General features: G+C 36.6%; 1 protein-coding gene across 1 annotated transcript; it reads left to right on the top strand.

Annotated features, from left to right (window-relative positions):
* Window positions 1-2132: 2132 nt before the first annotated feature.
* Window positions 2133-18033, top strand: LOC110774684 (uncharacterized). The gene is made up of 14 exons (XM_056829378.1): window positions 2133-2545; window positions 2713-2850; window positions 3743-3869; window positions 4033-4166; window positions 4260-4404; window positions 4956-5134; window positions 5471-5714; window positions 10802-10900; window positions 11081-11226; window positions 11352-11459; window positions 13142-13230; window positions 14640-15173; window positions 15839-15861; window positions 17228-18033. The coding sequence occupies exons 1-14, from the start codon at window positions 2477-2479 to the stop codon at window positions 17848-17850; spliced, it is 2658 nt and encodes an 885-aa protein (XP_056685356.1). The 5' UTR covers window positions 2133-2476; the 3' UTR covers window positions 17851-18033.
* The last annotated feature ends 937 nt before the right edge of the window (window positions 18034-18970 follow it).

The raw sequence follows: 18970 nt of genomic DNA, 5'->3' as shown, positions 1-18970 counted from the left end.
AGGATTATAGCATGTTAGTATGGATGGTTGATACAAACATGTTTGATTGGGAACACTAGATTACTTTGTATATAATTCAGATCAGTGGATTGTTGTTCCCTTTTAGCTTTTTCACTACTTTATGAGGGCCGAGGACCTCATTTAGTAAGTTGAAACCTTATACCCATATACAGGGTTGATCAGTATTAAAGGAAGGATTGGAGTTAATTGGAATGAGTCTTGTTTGATGCCTTTGTGATCACTTACTTAATTCCAAGATAAAAACAGTTGTAAATAAATGTGGATTGTATGCCTTATGTGATTGTTGAGTCATAACAGGGTGTCAATTTGTAAATCATGTAAAGTGAAACTGAGTAGCAATAGCTTTAGACTGTGCACGCCTAAAGTGACGGACAAACAGGAGTTGGGGTTCATGGTGGTAGCCCATGGCCTTTATCTCGGACCGGATTGATCACCGTGTCCTATTTTTATTCAAACGTTCCTCGATATCGCAGGTCACTGAGGTTACGGAGTCGCGCCCGTACCTCGTCTTCCTTAGTGAAGCCTCTAGCTAGAAAACTCGGTCCATTGTCTATTTCAACTAAAATAATATTATTGTTATTAAAGTCCAGTCTAGCCTAGTCTAGTTAAGTATGGTCGTCAAATTATCATGTTTTGTCTGCCCTTGTTTATGTTCATTAGTATCATGTTAGGGTTGTTCGTTAATAGTATCATGTTAGGGTTATTATTGTTTTAGTATGTAGTACTCAGCTTTGCTGATTACGTGCTTTGTTTGTGCATGTTGATCATGGCTATGCCTTATTGATCCTGTGATGACCCAATCTTGGTGAGCAGTCTCTAGGGATCAATAAGCATCGTCCATTACAGGTTTGAAGGTGATGCATCATGGGGTTCGGGATTGAAGAGCTGTGTAGTTATTAAATTGTTTTGTTTTAAGTTTGATGTTGAATTTGTTTGGCCTGTTTTAAAGAGACTCGAACTTTGTTTTAATTAATTACGTTGACTTTGTTTTGTCGGTTGGTTTTAGATTTTATTCCGTAGTTGACTTATTTAAATTATTAAAGTTAGTTATTATGTTTTCCGCTGCAAAATTCTGAATAAGCCGATACGTTTTCACACGGGCGATAATGCCTTGATAATTCTCTACGTTTTATATAAAAAGGTTATTTTAGAAAAGAGACAATTGTCGGGGTGTTACAGATTTCCTGAAAGGGGGTTTAATTTCCTCCGCCTCTTAATTCTTACTCAAAGTCTCGAACCATCTTAGTTTACTCCTCTTCTTCTTCGGTATTTCGTGGCTGCAAGTAGGGAAAAATCCCATGGTTGATTGGTTTCTTCACTGCTACTCTGCATCATCGTTGATCCTCATCATGATCACCATCAATCATCTATCAACTTGAGCTTGAGATCACAATAATCGTGCACCTTCAAAGATCACTTTCAACAGTATCCCATAATAAAAGAGGAGAGAGAAAGAGAGAGAAAAAGGTAGAAGAAGAACTAGTGGTAGTAGCAGACATCTGGGAGAAGAGAATTTGAAACTTTAGAGTTGTGGAAGAACAACAATTAGCTGAAGTTTATGGCGATAATTGCTGAAAATTTAGAGTAAATTTGCTTGGGTTACTCACTAAATTCGATTTGATTAGGAGGAGTTGTGGAAAAACCTAGAAAAGGGAATATAAAGGGTGAAACGTGTAAATGGAGAAAAAGCCATATGAAAAAGCTAAGTAAGTTGAAAAAGCTAAGTCATAATTAAAATCAGATGTTTTCATTTATTTATACACGTGTAAATTAATTTTCCTTTTCTTTAAAGCGGTTTTATTATTATTTTATTGAACTTAACGGAAAATGAAACGGTGTTAACAAAAGTAGCTGATTCCATCCATTTTGAGGGACTAAAATGCTCCTTTTGAAACTTGAGGGACTTAACTGCTCCTTTTGCCAAAGTTTAGGGACCTCCAGTATAGTTTACTCTATATTGCTACATAAATAAATATTTTTAAAATATAATTTTTTATAATTTTTTTTAAAATTAAGAAATGTTGAAAGTAGTAGAATATGAGACCCACTTGCTACAACTAATGAGAGCCTTTTTTTACTCATCGTTTACTGGGATTTCAATAGACCAAACCTGAAAAAACTACGGAGTACTCCGTAATTTTATTTTCTCTTAATCTGAGCGGACTCAGCTCATGATCTAGCTATGGGATTAGTTAAGACATGCTACCTCAACTTAAAAATTTAATTTGGTGCTAAACATCAGCTTCTTTTGGCACATTATTTTCCATTGGCGCGCTTTATGCATAATAGTGTATGCCGTTGCTTGCCAGTTGCCACCACCGCTCTCCGAGTGGTTACACTGCTACTTCTGAGTTCTGAGGCTTGTCGCGCCAACAGTGTGGTATTTAAACCTAGATTAGATAAACACTCATAATCTTACCACAGAATTCAGATACACATACACTTCGTTCCAGAAATGGCGTTGTTGTTCTTCGCTCTCGATTTACGAACTCTCTCTCCTCCATTACTAGCGCAAGTCAAGCAGGTTATGCCTTCTCGCACCAATTCATACATTAATCATTCTTTCTAAATCGATCAATTTTCGTTCATCTTAAACTATTTGCATTATCATTATTATTTTGCTACTGTTTGGTTTTGCTGATTTCCTTTGAAAATTTGCTGATGTTTACTTTTGACGTGTTCGTGAATCAGTGCTTGTTAGAACTGGCGAATTCGTATGCTTTATCTGCTTCGACATCGAATTTGAAGCGCCGTAATTTTGATTCATCGCTTGAAGATCGCATTGGCCTGTGCTACTTGCAACGTTCTGCTGCTTCTTTCTCTAACGAGGTATAATTTGATGCTTTAATTGCTGTTTTTTTCGATGTTAGGGTTTGATAATTTCTGCGTAATTTAATGTTTTTTTCGGAAATAATGAATCGTTTCAGAAATCAAGTTGAATTAACGAGGGTTTCATATTGCGATGAGTATCATTGGACCGCTTGCTATCTGTGTTTTCGTTTGATTCCTGTCTCATTATAGGATGTTAATGTACTGTATTTTGTTTGATTGATGTTCTGTTGATAATTTTCAGGATGACTTTCTGTGAACATTTTACAAATATTTACTGAAGTGTATAATAGACACTGTGATTATGATCAAATGATCTTTTGTAGTTGGAATATTACTGTTTTTTTTTTGCTTTCTGTGAATGCAACTTCACAATAGAGAAATGATTCCAAAAAGAAACTGTTCGAGATCTTCGTGTAGCATAGTAGTGAGCGGCTTTATCTTTCATTAAGTTGTGTCTTTGTTTTTTTTATTCAATTGCTTCAGTATTTTGTCATTTTTTAAAAAAATCTGTAAGTTGCTTCTCAGAGATGTTATTGTATTTTTCTTATTCGATTTTAGTTTCAAATAGTGCCACCCCTAGTAACATGGTTAAATGATGACTTTTGCATTTTTGTGAGTTGCTTCAGATTTAATATACTGTGTTTTGTTTAGTTTATGATTTGTGTAAGTTGTTTGCCGGACAATCAGTTAAATGGTTGAAATGATAACTATAAACACTGCCTAACACATCGTTCCACCTGAAGATATCACCTACACTAATTTACTTGAAAATATTTCATTTGAATTTGTTCTGGACTGTAGTACTGTACCTAATTAGCTATTGGTTAAAATTGCCCAGATTTATGAAGCATAACATCTGAAATGAGTATGTTTGTGCTTGCATGAGCAGCTTAAGATTGTGTACTCTCCCAGGGGAAGAAGCTTTAATCTTCGTGATTTCCATTACGCTGTCAACCACTTGCCCTCTGATTCTTATTCACCACCCTGCTTCGAAGATTCTGGATCATTCCTTTTAAGTAATTCTCTCTCTCTCTCTCTCTCTCTCTCTCTCTCTCTCTCTCTCTCTCTCTCTCTCTCTCTCTCTCTCTCTCTCTCTCTCTCTCCCCTTATAACAGTCACATTGCCACAAATGTACTCGAGTATTTCTTTTGTTTATTAGTGAGTTGGTGAAATACGCAGATATGGATATTTCTTGCATCCTCAGTGATGAAGTGTTGAACTCTGCTGATGAAAAAGAAACGGAGAAGAAAATAATACTTATCAGCTCATGTCTAGTCGGAAATCTGGATTCAAGCGCTAAAAAGACTCTCCTGGTAATTGATAGATTCCTATAGAAAGAGTCTTAATCTTTCTTGCAGATAGTTAATCTTTCTCACCCGGAAATCATTTATGTATACGTTGGACAGGATGCTGCAGACAGATGCATATCCGTGGAATTTGTCTTCCTTGAGCAAAAGTCAAGCCAACTCAGTGACATCTCAGAGAATATAAACAAATTTAGAGGACAAATATGTGATCTTGAAAACTGCTCGTTTAATGCATATCTTTCAAGTGAGATGTTGCACTCTGTTTGAGATAGTGATTTGATGGTTTAGTTTCCTTTCATAGTTTCATAAAGTATTTTCACACTCATCTTGCTCTTCATTTTAAACCCCGAACTCTTTGTTTGTTCTTCAGAGCAAATTCATGCACTTTGGATAGTTGTCCACATGCTATATTTTTCTCTACGATACATACATGTCATGTTTAGGTGGACTCTTTGAACACTCTATGCTAGGTGTCGTAGGCTGGGTCAACTTAGGATGGTGAGATTCTATGGTTTTACTAACTGTCTAACACCCCCGAGTCCCGACCGCTAAGCATAAAAGAAAAAAAGGATTAAAACTCTCAATCTACTGTCTGCTTCAAGGATAGATAGTTGATCGCTAATATTTCTCTTTTTGTCAAATACATCGCAAGTTTCTTCTTAGCCCTAGTTCTGACTTATGTCTGGCAATCTTATCTTGTGGTTAGGTTATTGCATAATCATGAAATGTTAAAAGAATATGTTCTTTGATGTAAATAGTTGTTTATACTCTGGCTTACCAAGTGGAGAAATGCAGATGAACAAGTACTTAATGGCCTGGCAAAAAGATGGCTTAGAGAGTTGAAAGAGATCACAGAAGAATTGTTGCAGGCTCATTTTCTTTTTCAGAGGAGCATCGCTGGTTCTGTTAACCGAATTAGTTGTAGATTGTGCAATTCAATAAATCAGATAATGGATGGGTTCAGTCCTTGTGAGGTAAATATTAACCTATATAACTTTACAAGATATAGATTCCATAATAAATGGGCAACGTGGGTACATGTGTAATTGTCATTATTTAGGGTTCCTTTCCATTGATCAGCAGTACTTGGACATTCTTTTTTGAAGACATTAGGAGCTTCTTATCATATTACGTAGCAGATGTTTTGCACTGTAATAATTTTCTTGATTGTGTTCAGTAGATGTTTTCACAATACAACCCACATTAGCTTGATACTACAATGCACTTATACCTTTTGTTTCTATTGTCCATTGTAGTAACTTAGTTGATATATTTAGATGGTAATTTTGTTAGTTGCTTACCATTTGTAGACACATAGGTGTCATGAAATTCGAAGGACTAGAGATGGCCACGTGTTCAAGGAAAGTCATCTCATGGATAATGTCAAAACACATGATGTCGATCCTGATAATGGTGACAATAACTCCATGACTGTTGGCGAAAATGGCTTACTGGCTGAAGCGTCTTGGCGGTGCTGGAAGAACCTCTGTCAAGTTCCATCTGTTGTTGACTTCAATGTAATTGAGAGGACAAGTTTGGCTTCCCTGAGTGAAGGTAAGTGTGCATCCAGTTATTATGTTTAGAACTTCATTTTTTCCTGGTCTCATAAAAATCTGGTCTTGTTTAATTGGTAGTTATGTAGGAGTGAAAAATAAGAAGAGTCAGTACACCAGTTCTTCATACATTATGCACTCTGTGTTTTCTGTGCATCTATGGATTAGAATTGCAACAAGTTCAAAATACTAAACTATAAGTCTAAGAATTCGGCTTTTGGAGTCATAATGTATCAGTTCTGGCAAAGCTTCCTGCTTGAAGTACGCCATTTCAGACTTCCTGTCTTTTACCATCCTACTCTCTGGGCATATGAAAACCTTTTCTGTGATGTGTAATTATATGTTTCCCGTTCTTGGCCTTTTGTTCATAATCAAATCACTCTCAACCTATAATGATAAATTCAAGACATTTTGAAGGATGTTTTTAAATCTTTGATTTGTGGGGTCTTTGATATTGATAAATTTAAAAAAATAAAAAAGTAGGATCCTTTTATGGTTTCAGAGCTCAGACTCCTTGCTTTTGATACAATTGCAACCTGTGTTTGATAAATGTGAGGTATTGAAGGTAATCTCATAAACTAGGGTTAGTTCAATAGTTGGTACATTTACGTGAATTACGTCTTTTATTCCATCTTTCCATGTTTTTTTTTCCCATTTATTGTACTCCAATTTTGTCGATTTTTTTTTTTTTTACACCTCAAATTATATGTTAAGCTGCTCATTTGGTTGCATTTCATCGTTATAGCTTCAAGAACCTCTATGCATGTACACTAAACAGTTCATACTTTAGATCACGAGAGTCCTCCCTGGCAGGACTCTCTAATTAGTATTGGTTTCTGTATTTATTCATGCATTTGGTCTCCATGATCTTTTTACTAAAACATCTGGCTATAAGTATAATTGAGGGCTGAAAACAGTCTTTATCAAGTACCACTGTACCAGGTGCTGGCTATATAAATTTCCTCCCTCTCTCTCCCCTCTCTCCCTCTCTCCCAATCTACCTATCTCGATCTTGGTCTCTTGAGCGTATGTCTTCTAATTGCATTGTTGTGAGGCAAGAAGACTTTGTCATCAACTTTGGTCTTAATCATGATTTTTGATGAATTTGATATAGTTAGAAATCCTAGGAAAGGGATTGTGAAGCGGCAGTGGAGTAAGATGATCATTGTTGGGGGCTATGAAAATATTATTCACCCAGATACGCATACCTTTTATAAGTTAATAAATGCTATGGATAATTAAAATGAAAGCATTGCCTGCCTGAAACCTAGGCACGCAACCAGCAGAAAGCTTTATCTAGGACAAACAAGCACAGACCCAAGCGTCTACTAGTGAGTAGTGATATTTAGCTCAAACTACAATTTTCTATATTCTTGCAGGGGCAGGGGCCTACTCCGCCCTTGGCTTTGAGAATATAAACTTATAAAGGCACACATTTTTCAGTTCTTCACCTTTGCAAGGCCATTAACATTGTTTAAATGTCTTGCTTCACCATTAAATCAAAATAGAAGTAAGTGCAGAAATTTAAAAGGGGTTACAAGAAGAATGGACTATGAAGACGAGACATCTGTGTTCATGAGAGTTTTTAAGAAACCATGAATTATATTTTGAGAATTGAGCATTATTGTCACCTTGCAACTCATATAAATTTTTCGATGTTAGAGTTCCTATATATTTGCTTGCACATATGTTCAAGTGTGGAAGTTACTTCTTCGCTAGTCAACATCTGCAAGGTGTAATGTTTTGAAATAGGAATGCCATGTTGATTTTGAAAGAGAGAACTTTAACTTGTTTTGTACTTGGAATGACATCATAGTTCTTTTAATGAAAGAGTCTAAGCATGAAGTATCTTCTTGCTTTAGTAGTCATAGTTGGTTGGTCAACAACAGATATCTGGAAGCAAGAATATGGTGCTTCAAACTGATGGTGGACATCCATTCACATTAAAAGACAGAAAGTAGTACCCTATAAAATAACTATGTTTCTGTTGGTGAAATTGTAATGAACTAAATGGTAGAAGGGCATAATAGGCAGTGAGTGATATTAGGTGAAAGACAAATTAGGTAGGTGTAGTAGAATGATTATAAATAAGGGCACGTTAGGTTATGAGGGGCATGTTGAGAATTTTGGTAAAGCTTAGGCATTGGACAGTGGTGACCTCAAGTCACGAAACTTGGAGATTGGTGGCCTCAAGTCACTACTTTTGTATCCCCTTTTGTGTGCTTCATCCATCAAGCAAATTAATATAATTTCTGCTATTATTTTAGTGCTCATATTTTTCGGTTCTTTACACTTGGTATCAGAGCGGTACAATTTTGGGATAATCAAGTTGAATATTTGATTATTTCAAAATAAAAAAATGGTGTTGGCAGGATTCGATCAGAAATCCCAGGAGAAGTGGGATGTGATTTTCCAATAATGCAAGGAAGAGTTCGTGAAAAATATTATGGAAGGTCTTTCCTCGATTTTCTCTTCCTTTCGGCAAGAATTGAAGGAAATCAGTGAGAAGCTTACTGAAATTAGAGAGGAGATTAAGGAAATGAGGAAAGATGAACATTATGTAGATTCGGAGGTGGTTGAAGCGGAAGTGTTGGAGCATGCAAATCTGCAGAGAATATCTACCCTTCGTCGCCGGCAAAAATGCGGTGGCACCAGATGGTGGTGGATCTGGAAAAGGAGCCTCATGCTGGGTACGCGTACGCCCAGGATACGTACCCATGACGAATCCAAAGGGCGGGTACGCGGGTGACTTTTGGGGACAACTGGGTACGCTTTTGGGGACAACTGGGTACGCTTTGGGGACGGGTTGGGTACGTTTTCTAAGAGGAAGACACGTACCCAATAGGTATTATGACATCTTTGAGGCCCAAATTCACATTTTAGGGTTTTCTTTTCCAAATGCACTAATTTCTCTCACTTGAAGTCATGGAATAAAAACTCGGCCGAGTTAACTCAGATTCGCCCGAGATAGACGTTATATTTACGAATTGGCCGAAATTTTCAGTTTTTTTTTAAAATTTTCGTGGGGTATGAAACTCTAGATCTGGTTTGGTGTCCTCCATGGATGCTCGATGAAGAAACAAGGGGGAAAGAGAAATAAAAGTAAGAAAAGTTCTCGGTTGAACACTTAAAAGTACCGGTGATAACAGTAATTGAAGTAAGGAAAGAGAAAGAGTATCGAAGAAGATGAAGAGGCGTAAATGAAGTAAGAAGAGATAAAAAGTATTGAAAAAGATGAAGAAGCAGACAAAAGATTCTTTTTTTATTTATTTCTTTGAGTTAAAGGCTACATCTCTGTCTGTTTGTTTGTTTGTTTTTTATTTTTTTTTATTTTTTTTTATTTTTTATTTCTTAAGTTACACCTTTTTTTTACTTCTCTCTTTGAGTTACACCTGTTATTTATTCAAGAATATGTTTATTTATTTATTTACTGGACCAGTGAACCCTTACATTTTATTAATTTTTTAGTATTTTATTAATTTTTAGCAACTTTGAACTGTTTATGTATGGATGTTTAATTTAGTTGAATTCTTGAATTTTTTTTGCCGAATCCATGCTGTACCCGATTTTTGCAATTTTAATTTTGCCGTTTTCCGTCCCGTTTCCGTGCAACATAGACAAGAATTGCAAAGGTAAGGCACGTGTCTTATTTCACCCTCCCTTGCCCTAATCAGTCCAATAGCTGCTCATTAAAGGTCAATCCTGCCAAAGACCCGAATTCTCCACCGCACAACTCAACCACCCACATAGCCCAATTCTTAACAAAACCACCCAGCCTTTTATTTTTAAACCAAATTTCTTTTCTGATTTCTCCAACCCCAAACCTCATCTCGACACATGACCACTCTCACCTTAGTTTCACCACATGACAATAATCTACTCTTCCATGAAATCCGACTCAATTAGCCTGTAACATACAACAAAAAGGAGCTTGAACGTCCATGACAACATTGACCCGAGTTGCCGAGGTCGAGAATCTCGTGCCGACTACTACCCACCTTGAGGACAAGGTGGAAGTTTAGAAGGTCGGTATTGTAATGAACTAAATAGTAGAAGGGCATAATAGGCAATGAATGATATTAGGTAAAAGACAAATTAGGTAGGTGTAGTAGAATGGTTATAAATAAGGGCACATTAGGTTATGAGGGGGCATGGTTGAGAATTTTGGTAAAGCTTAGGCATTGGACAGCGGTGACCTCAAGTCACTAAACTTGGAGATTGGTGGCCTCAAGTCACTACTTTTGTATCCCCTTTTGTGTTCTTCATCCATCAAGCAAATTAATATAATTTCTGCCATTATTTTAATGCTCAAATTTATTAGTTCTTTACACTTGGTATCAGAGCGGTACAGTTCTAGGATAACCAAGTTGAATATCTGATTATTCCAAAAAAAGAAAAGAAAATGGTGTTGGCAGGATCTGATCAGAAATCCGGTGGTGGTCCTGGTTACTTAGTTGTAATCCAGGATCTGATCCACCTTATCTGGTGTACAGCAGGCAACACAGGAAGGGGCAAGCACAAGCACTTGCACTCAACAGCAGCAGCAGAAGGGAAAAGCAAGCTGTTAACCACTACAGGACAAGCAGAACAGTAGCTGCAATTAATGAAGAGTTGTACTGATAGCTTAGCCTAGTAGTTAAATAGAGGAAGAGTGGATTATGGTATTTTAGTGTTAAGAATAGAGACTTGTAGCCTAAAGCTACTGACTTGAAGATTTGTAGCCTCAAGCTACTACTTATCTTGTATCCGTACTGTTCTGAGTGACATCAAGCTTCCAGCTTTCTCTATTTGTGTCTGTGTTGTGTGTGTTTTCTGGACAGGTGCTGAAAGGATTTGCCAGTTCCTTTCAGAAATGTTTTCCTTGTAATTGTGATATACCTAGGACTCAGGGGTCTTATAACCGTATAAATTCATTGATTCTTTCAATATTATGACGAGCAGCTTGCCTTAGTATGGGTATTACAATGTACTGATATACATATACTGGCAGTTCTGGGTTCATGTATAGTTGTTTTTTGCTGTCATAACTTGTGCCCAACTGAGTTACCTATCAATCTATCATTATTAATGGTATACATACTTTGACAGGTGTGGTAGTTGGAAGACCTTACTTTGTCATTCCATCAGCTGTTCAGGAAACAGATACTGCTCCTGAAGACAGCGATTTGTGCCAATTGAATATTAGGCGTGCGTAATGCTAGCAACAGTCTCACTTCATCTTTTGCTAGTTACTTCTTTTTTCAGAAAGCATCTTGAAGTTCTCCATATTACATTCGTGTGTTAGATTTTAGTCTATCCAGTATCTTGTTCGAGGTGTTTTGTAATCGAAGTTGCCTTCGCCCCCCTAAATGGGATTGTGATTGGTAGTTTTCCAGGGGCTTTGTCGTGCACTGCACTCAATGAATCAAGGTCTGGTATGCTGGTCTTTCTGCAACTTAGAGATAATGAGAGAAACTGCATGTATGTACTATTACATTCTTCAACCATCTGACAGTGGACTGATGCTGCTCAGGGTAAAGAACTGTATCTTAATCCTTAAATCATTGGCTCCATTCTTTTTGCTGCATATGAGCATATTTGCCCAAGTTCTCTTTCCTTGGGATTTTACTCCTGGCCCTGATTAGGACTAAAATTACAGAGGCTTGCAGGAGCTGAGGAAATTTTACCCCTTCCTGATGTTGTGAATATTGATGATTCTTCAACTACTGAAGGGACAGATTGTTGCATTCAACAATGTCTAGTGGAGGTAAGTTGGTCTACACTTGTCAATTTGATGCATTGAGATCAACGGATATGAACTTAGTTACCAAAAGATAGAGGAATAGTTATGCCCTAAGTTATTAAGCCCCTGAGAGGAATCACTTTGTAGTCAACAGTAGTACAATTTGGGACATCCAAATCATAACTAATAACACTCCACCACTATTTCTTTTATCAAACTTTCTCTTTTTTGGCATCGCTAGATTTTTGTCTAGTCTATTACTATATACTAAAAGAGACACCAGGAATGACACGTGTCAATTCCTGGTGTAAAATTTTCCCGCCAAAATGCCTTTTTATTTTTTTACTTTAAAATAAATAAGTTACTGTTAGAATATATGAGAATATATTTATTTGTTAAGAATATATGAGCATATATTTAGTTGATGTAAATAAGTTACGTAGATATTTTGTTACCTAACTTAGTCAAAGATCAGATAGTGCATAGTTAGAATCATGGCTGATTAGCCTCGAAATACTTTGTATATATTGTTGATTGATGGAATGAAATCCTCACGGAATTAAACTCTTTCAATTACATTACGGTTTTTTTTAGGAAACTAAGATAAAAATTATATTTTAATTACCATAGATGTGTACTGCATAATATATTATTAGAGGAAAGCTAAATCAATATTATTTTTTCCTTTATGATATAATTTTATTTATGCATTATTATAACTTTTTAATCTGATAAGAAATATAAAAAAATATTGATAAATAAACTCTTATGTTAGTCTACTATTAATAATATAATACAGGGTAACTGGTAAGTAAGAATGTTAATTAAAATAATAATACATGGTAAGTAGACTAACATATGAGTTTATTTATCAAGATTTTACTCAATTCAAATTATGTTGTATTTGACTAACTCGGTTATGCTCGGGTCTTTTCGAAAATTAGTCTTGAGTCATTCAGGTTTAGTTAACAATGTTAGATCGTTCTACATACAAGTAAACGACTATAATTTTTAACTTTGTATAGTAATATATATGCAAATTTAGTTCATTTGAATATGTTTTTTTACACAACTTTGAATTTATATTTTTCCATATATCCTTTTTACTTTCATGTTTTCCTAATATCACAAGTTTTTTAGTTACTATTAAAATAATAAATTGTTTTAGTAATAGTCGTGCGTTGCACGGGCCCTAAACTAGTTTAGTATATAGATGAAGAACTATTGATCTCATTAAACCTGGATGAATATTGTGTGGAGTGAAATAAAAATGTGATTCATAATTCTGTTAGATCAGTGGAGAATTAGGGAATTACATAGAGACTAGATATTGCTTCTAGGAATATCAAACATGTTTTCCTAAATGTATATGATTAACCCCATTTTCAAAAAACTTGCATGGTTAGATGAAAATTACTATCTATGTTTTGGGAAAAAGGACAAGGTCAGAAAAAGTAAACTTTATTCTTCCCTTTTCCTATCCCCAAATTTGAGCAGTATATTTCTAGAAGAAAAATGTTATGGACCTTATGGTTGATTGATTAAAATCGAGATTTTGGTTGTTGTGGTTTGTTTTTGGTTGTTAAGAGCATATTTACTTACTAACGTGTGCCATCTTGAGTCTAGGGAAAAGTAAATTTGTATTACTCGTATTTTTTCTTGATCGCTACTCCTGTTTAACTTTTTTTTATCATTATTTCTTCCAGGTGGAACTTAGAGACTACAATCCGGTGCAGCATGGTGGGGGTTTGCATCAAAAACTCAACCAACTTGTTGAAGAGAGTCTACGACCTGGGTAAAATTTCCATATGAAAATAACAATCATGTTTTTATCTAGTAGCGTGTTAGGTTGTCGTCATGCCATATAGAAGCGTGCAGCATTCATTACAGCGGCACAGACCTTGTAGAACAGAACCTTTTAGTTTTCCACATGCTTATTATCACGTACATAATACATCTTATCCTCACTGAATCATATCATAGTTAGGAAGTACTTTTTACGTTGTCGCTAAATAGGATAGAATGAGTTATGATCCCTAAGGGAGGTGCTTTTCTAGCTGCGCCCTCCACGTTGGCTGCTGCTGCTGCTATTTGTTACTCCATATTATGTACACTGTTACGATATTTTACCCTCACCTGATTTTGCTTGAATAGAATTTCTAAGGGTATTTATATCCATATAGATTCTCACGCCTCAGATGAGAAATCAGTTCAGTTATGATTTAATTTAGGAATGCATGCTGGAGCGGTTTTTTTGAAATTATGTTAGCCTCCCGTTGGGTTTCCATTTTCTTATATCAGTACTCATTTTTCCATTGTGGCCTTTTATAGAAGTGGCTGTATTCCTTTATAACCCTAAGAGACACTCTACATCCCGTGATATTATAAATTCCTTAGCAATGTATAAAAAAATCTCAAGGGGCACTAAGGCGATAGGGGTCTTGCTGCGCCTTAGCGCGCTTCAGTGAGTGAGCCTCGGGCAAGCCTCACGCCTTGCCTAGAGAAAAAAGGTGATACCTCAGTTTGGCGCTCCTTTTTCACACACTGTTCCTCTGTTGGCAAATTGTTAACACGCAAACCCAAAGGGAAAGGCTCTAGGCAAATGATTTTCCCATTGTTGGGGTTGGGGGGGGGGGGGGAGATATCTTTTTAAAGGGTGAGATCTTTGTTCCTTTTGTAAGGAAGGTATGCCGCATTTTCCTCCCTACTCTACTCGTTATACTCTCTTCCTAATCCATTCTCCCCTTTCCACTTCTGTTATTCTTTTTCTCCATAGCTTTTCTTGCAAGGAACCAGACAATAGAAAACTATTTTATAATTATGTTTTCCCTTTAAATTTGCTCTCCCTAGAAAATTGTTTTCCATAAAAAATGTATTCTATGAAACCAAACGGAGTCTAAATCTCACATTTCATGTCACTGAAGGAAAATTTCACGTTTAGTGTCCTCATATTATGCACTTGCATGCTGCTTTTGTTTTGTGTTCTGTAAAATTACTTGTGCGTACTGCTGTAAGAGAAAGAAAGATATGCAGGGCCTTTGGATGCTTCATCATGAATATAACACATTCATGTTTCTTTCTAATTCTAATATGACTTTATTTAATATTCAGTTTGTAAGGATGTGTATTTATAGAATTTGATAAATCTTTGTACCAGTTCGTGAACCTAGTTGTGGACTTATGGTTGCATTTTCCTTTTTGCAGGTCAGTAGCCCCAGAAATGTCAACGAGACCCTTAAATCCAACCTGCCTTGATGATGTAGCAGTCTCAGTGCAACCAAGTCCCGTGAGAAACGTCACAGCTCCTCCAGGGAAAATGGTTCTAGTTCCATCAGGAAGAGACGTTGCAACTGTGACAGAGAGAAGTTTTGCATCATGTGAGGCTGATGAACATGACAAGGGTATCTCTAGTCTTACTCAGGAATGGGAGCAGCTAATTGTTGGTGGTATTCCTAGCATGGACTCGGAGCCTAATTTGAAGAAGGCAAGAATATCTCCTCCCCCAGCAAGTCATAGACCACTGGACACAAGGACTTCAACTATATTAGAGAGGCTGGGTAATCCTAAACAGATAAAGGCCAAGGCTAATACACATAAGATACTCAGCGGATTGGCGTCAACTGGAAATGAAACAATAGAGAACCATCTTATTATAGACATTGATGCCACAGATCGAGGTTTGACTGCCCCAAACAACCTGATGAAGCCCACTTTTCAAAGACTGAAAAGGAAACTAAGGTGAGAGTAACCCTAATTTGGTGGAATACTGCCGCAGGATAAACTATGCATTATATGATTTCTTGTCTGTTGTACGTATGGTACTTACCTTTATTCATTAAGAGCTGAATATGAAACATAATCATTATGTATCAAACATAAAATAGTTTTCATACAATTCGCAAGCCATATACACTACTCTGTAATATCTATTGTCTAAATGTCTAGACACCTGCTTAACAAAAACTAACGAAAACTACAGAAGGCAAGCGCCAAGCGGTAACCAGTGAAATGTCTCTAGTCGAACCGAATTACAGATCGTCCTCCAGCAACGCAAGCAACAAGTGTATCTACTTGTACAACCGTGAACTGGGACCAAGTTGCATCATCAATTATCATCGTTTAGTTTGTCTTTAATTTAACAAGACAACTTTATTATAAATAACAAAAACATGAACATACGGATGGACAATCTACAACAGCCATTTAATATACCTCTAGGTGTCTAGGACCTGAGAACTCTCATACTCTGTTTTCGTAGTCGCTCTTTGAAATACTTCCATCCATAATCTAGATCCCAAAATAGATCGGTCTTCTTATTCACAAAGTCTCATGTATCAATAGGGGGTTCGTTTTGTTATGTTATTATCTTAAAATTAACCTCCCGGCCGCAATGAATTTTTCAGAACTCAATCCAGTCAGGTTGTTGGTATCCACATTTGTTTTAGTTGTGGTTCGTAGGTATCTCCAACAACCATGTTGGGAATCCCAAAAGGCTTCAATCCTCTCGTTAACCAAACCAACAATATTTCTCTCCCTAACAGCAACGTAAGAAAACAGATCAGTTCTACGCAGAGTAGTGCGAACCAAAACGGCATTAACGACATACCCATGTGCATTGGATTCAAGAAAAAGGTTCTTCAACACAATCAAGTTCGGGTTCTTCTGTTAATATTAGTCTAGAAAAATCTAGAAATATATGATTTGTGTATTATCTAGAACAAATTGGTAGCAAAAAAATCTACATAGATGACAGGAGTAGAAGTTTCTAGAGATTTAACTCCTATAAATACCTCTTGTATGCAATGAGAGGAGTAGAAGGATCTAGAGATGTAACTCCTATAAATAACTCTTGTATGCATTGCAATTAAGTTTGCATTATTATTATTATGATTTCATGTTTGTTGTACGTATGGTACTTACCTTTATTCATTAAGAGCCCAATATCACACAGAAAATAGTTTTCATGCAATTCGCAAGCCCTATGCACCACTGACTACTCGTAATATGTGTTGTTTACAGTTCTACACACCTACTTAGAAAACAAACAAAAACTACAGAACGCGATCAGTAACCAGTGACTCCAGCAACGCAATCTACAATAGTACTCGAGACCTGACAAACTCGACAAACTCGAAGATTTTGAATCCTCCCAGTGGCCCAATATTGTGATTGGCATGTGATATAATCACTGTATAAGCTACTTTGAGTTGAGCCAGGTTGCGGAATGCCGGCCATCCCGTAGTTAAGAACATAGAATGGTTATCATTCTCAGTTTTTGTTGTAGTTTGAAATACTGCCGCATTTTGTAAGGAAGATATCTTTTTAAAGGGTGAGATCTTTGTTCCTTTTGTAAGGAAGGTATGCCGCATTTTCCTCCCTACTCTACTCGTTATACTCTCTTCCTAATCCATTCTCCCCTTTCCACTTCTGTTATTCTTTTTCTCCATAGCTTTTCTTGCAAGGAACCAGACAATAGAAAACTATTTTATAATTATGTTTTCCCTTTAAATTTGCTCTCCCTAGAAAATTGTTTTCCATAAAAAATGTATTCTATGAAACCAAACGGAGTCTAAATCTCACATTTCATGTCACTGAAGGAAAATTTCACGTTTAGTGTCCTCATATTATGCACTTGCATGCTGCTTTTGTTTTGTGTTCTGTAAAATTACTTGTGCGTACTGCTGTAAGAGAAAGAAAGATATGCAGGGCCTTTGGATGCTTCATCATGAATATAACACATTCATGTTTCTTTCTAATTCTAATATGACTTTATTTAATATTCAGTTTGTAAGGATGTGTATTTATAGAATTTGATAAATCTTTGTACCAGTTCGTGAACCTAGTTGTGGACTTATGGTTGCATTTTCCTTTTTGCAGGTCAGTAGCCCCAGAAATGTCAACGAGACCCTTAAATCCAACCTGCCTTGATGATGTAGCAGTCTCAGTGCAACCAAGTCCCGTGAGAAACGTCACAGCTCCTCCAGGGAAAATGGTTCTAGTTCCATCAGGAAGAGACGTTGCAACTGTGACAGAGAGAAGTTTTGCATCATGTGAGGCTGATGAACATGACAAGGGTATCTCTAGTCTTACTCAGGAATGGGAGCAGCTAATTGTTGGTGGTATTCCTAGCATGGACTCGGAGCCTAATTTGAAGAAGGCAAGAATATCTCCTCCCCCAGCAAGTCATAGACCACTGGACACAAGGACTTCAACTATATTAGAGAGGCTGGGTAATCCTAAACAGATAAAGGCCAAGGCTAATACACATAAGATACTCAGCGGATTGGCGTCAACTGGAAATGAAACAATAGAGAACCATCTTATTATAGACATTGATGCCACAGATCGAGGTTTGACTGCCCCAAACAACCTGATGAAGCCCACTTTTCAAAGACTGAAAAGGAAACTAAGGTGAGAGTAACCCTAATTTGGTGGAATACTGCCGCAGGATAAACTATGCATTATATGATTTCTTGTCTGTTGTACGTATGGTACTTACCTTTATTCATTAAGAGCTGAATATGAAACATAATCATTATGTATCAAACATAAAATAGTTTTCATACAATTCGCAAGCCATATACACTACTCTGTAATATCTATTGTCTAAATGTCTAGACACCTGCTTAACAAAAACTAACGAAAACTACAGAAGGCAAGCGCCAAGCGGTAACCAGTGAAATGTCTCTAGTCGAACCGAATTACAGATCGTCCTCCAGCAACGCAAGCAACAAGTGTATCTACTTGTACAACCGTGAACTGGGACCAAGTTGCATCATCAATTATCATCGTTTAGTTTGTCTTTAATTTAACAAGACAACTTTATTATAAATAACAAAAACATGAACATACGGATGGACAATCTACAACAGCTATTTAATATACCTCTAGGTGTCTAGGACCTGAGAACTCTCATACTCTGTTTTCGTAGTCGCTCTTTGAAATACTTCCATCCATAATCTAGATCCCAAAATAGATCGGTCTTCTTATTCACAAAGTCTCATGTATCAATAGGGGGTTCGTTTTGTTATGTTATTATCTTAAAATTAACCTCCCGGGCGCAATGAATTTTTCAGAACTCAATCCAGTCAGGTTGTTGGTATCCACATTTGTTTTAGTTGTGGTTCGTAGGTATCTCCAACAACCATGTTGGGAATCCCAAAAGGCTTCAATCCTCTCGTTAACCAAACCAACAATATTTCTCTCCCTAACAGCAACGTAAGAAAACAGATCAGTTCTACGCAGAGTAGTGCGAACCAAAACGGCATTAACGACATACCCATGTGCATTGGATTCAAGAAAAAGGTTCTTCAACACAATCAAGTTCGGGTTCTTCTGTTAATATTAGTCTAGAAAAATCTAGAAATATATGATTTGTGTATTATCTAGAACAAATTGGTAGCAAAAAAATCTACATAGATGACAGGAGTAGAAGTTTCTAGAGATTTAACTCCTATAAATACCTCTTGTATGCAATGAGAGGAGTAGAAGGATCTAGAGATGTAACTCCTATAAATAACTCTTGTATGCATTGC

Source organism: Spinacia oleracea, chromosome 5, assembly GCF_020520425.1.
Source record: "Spinacia oleracea cultivar Varoflay chromosome 5, BTI_SOV_V1, whole genome shotgun sequence".
In the NCBI taxonomy this organism is placed as follows: Eukaryota; Viridiplantae; Streptophyta; class Magnoliopsida; order Caryophyllales; family Amaranthaceae; genus Spinacia; species Spinacia oleracea.
Note: the sequence above shows the minus strand (reverse complement) of the source record. Positions and strands in the feature narration are given on the sequence as shown.

Coding starts and splice junctions, on each gene's coding strand:
- LOC110774684 (XM_056829378.1), top strand. CDS start 2,477: ATGGCGTTGTTGTTCTTCGCTCTCGATTTACGAACTCTCTCTCCTCCA. Junction 2,851..3,742: donor CTGCTTCTTTCTCTAACGAG/GTATAATTTGAT, acceptor TTGCATGAGCAG/CTTAAGATTGTGTACTCTCC. Junction 15,174..15,838: donor AGACTGAAAAGGAAACTAAG/GTGAGAGTAACC, acceptor TGAATTTTTCAG/AACTCAATCCAGTCAGGTTG.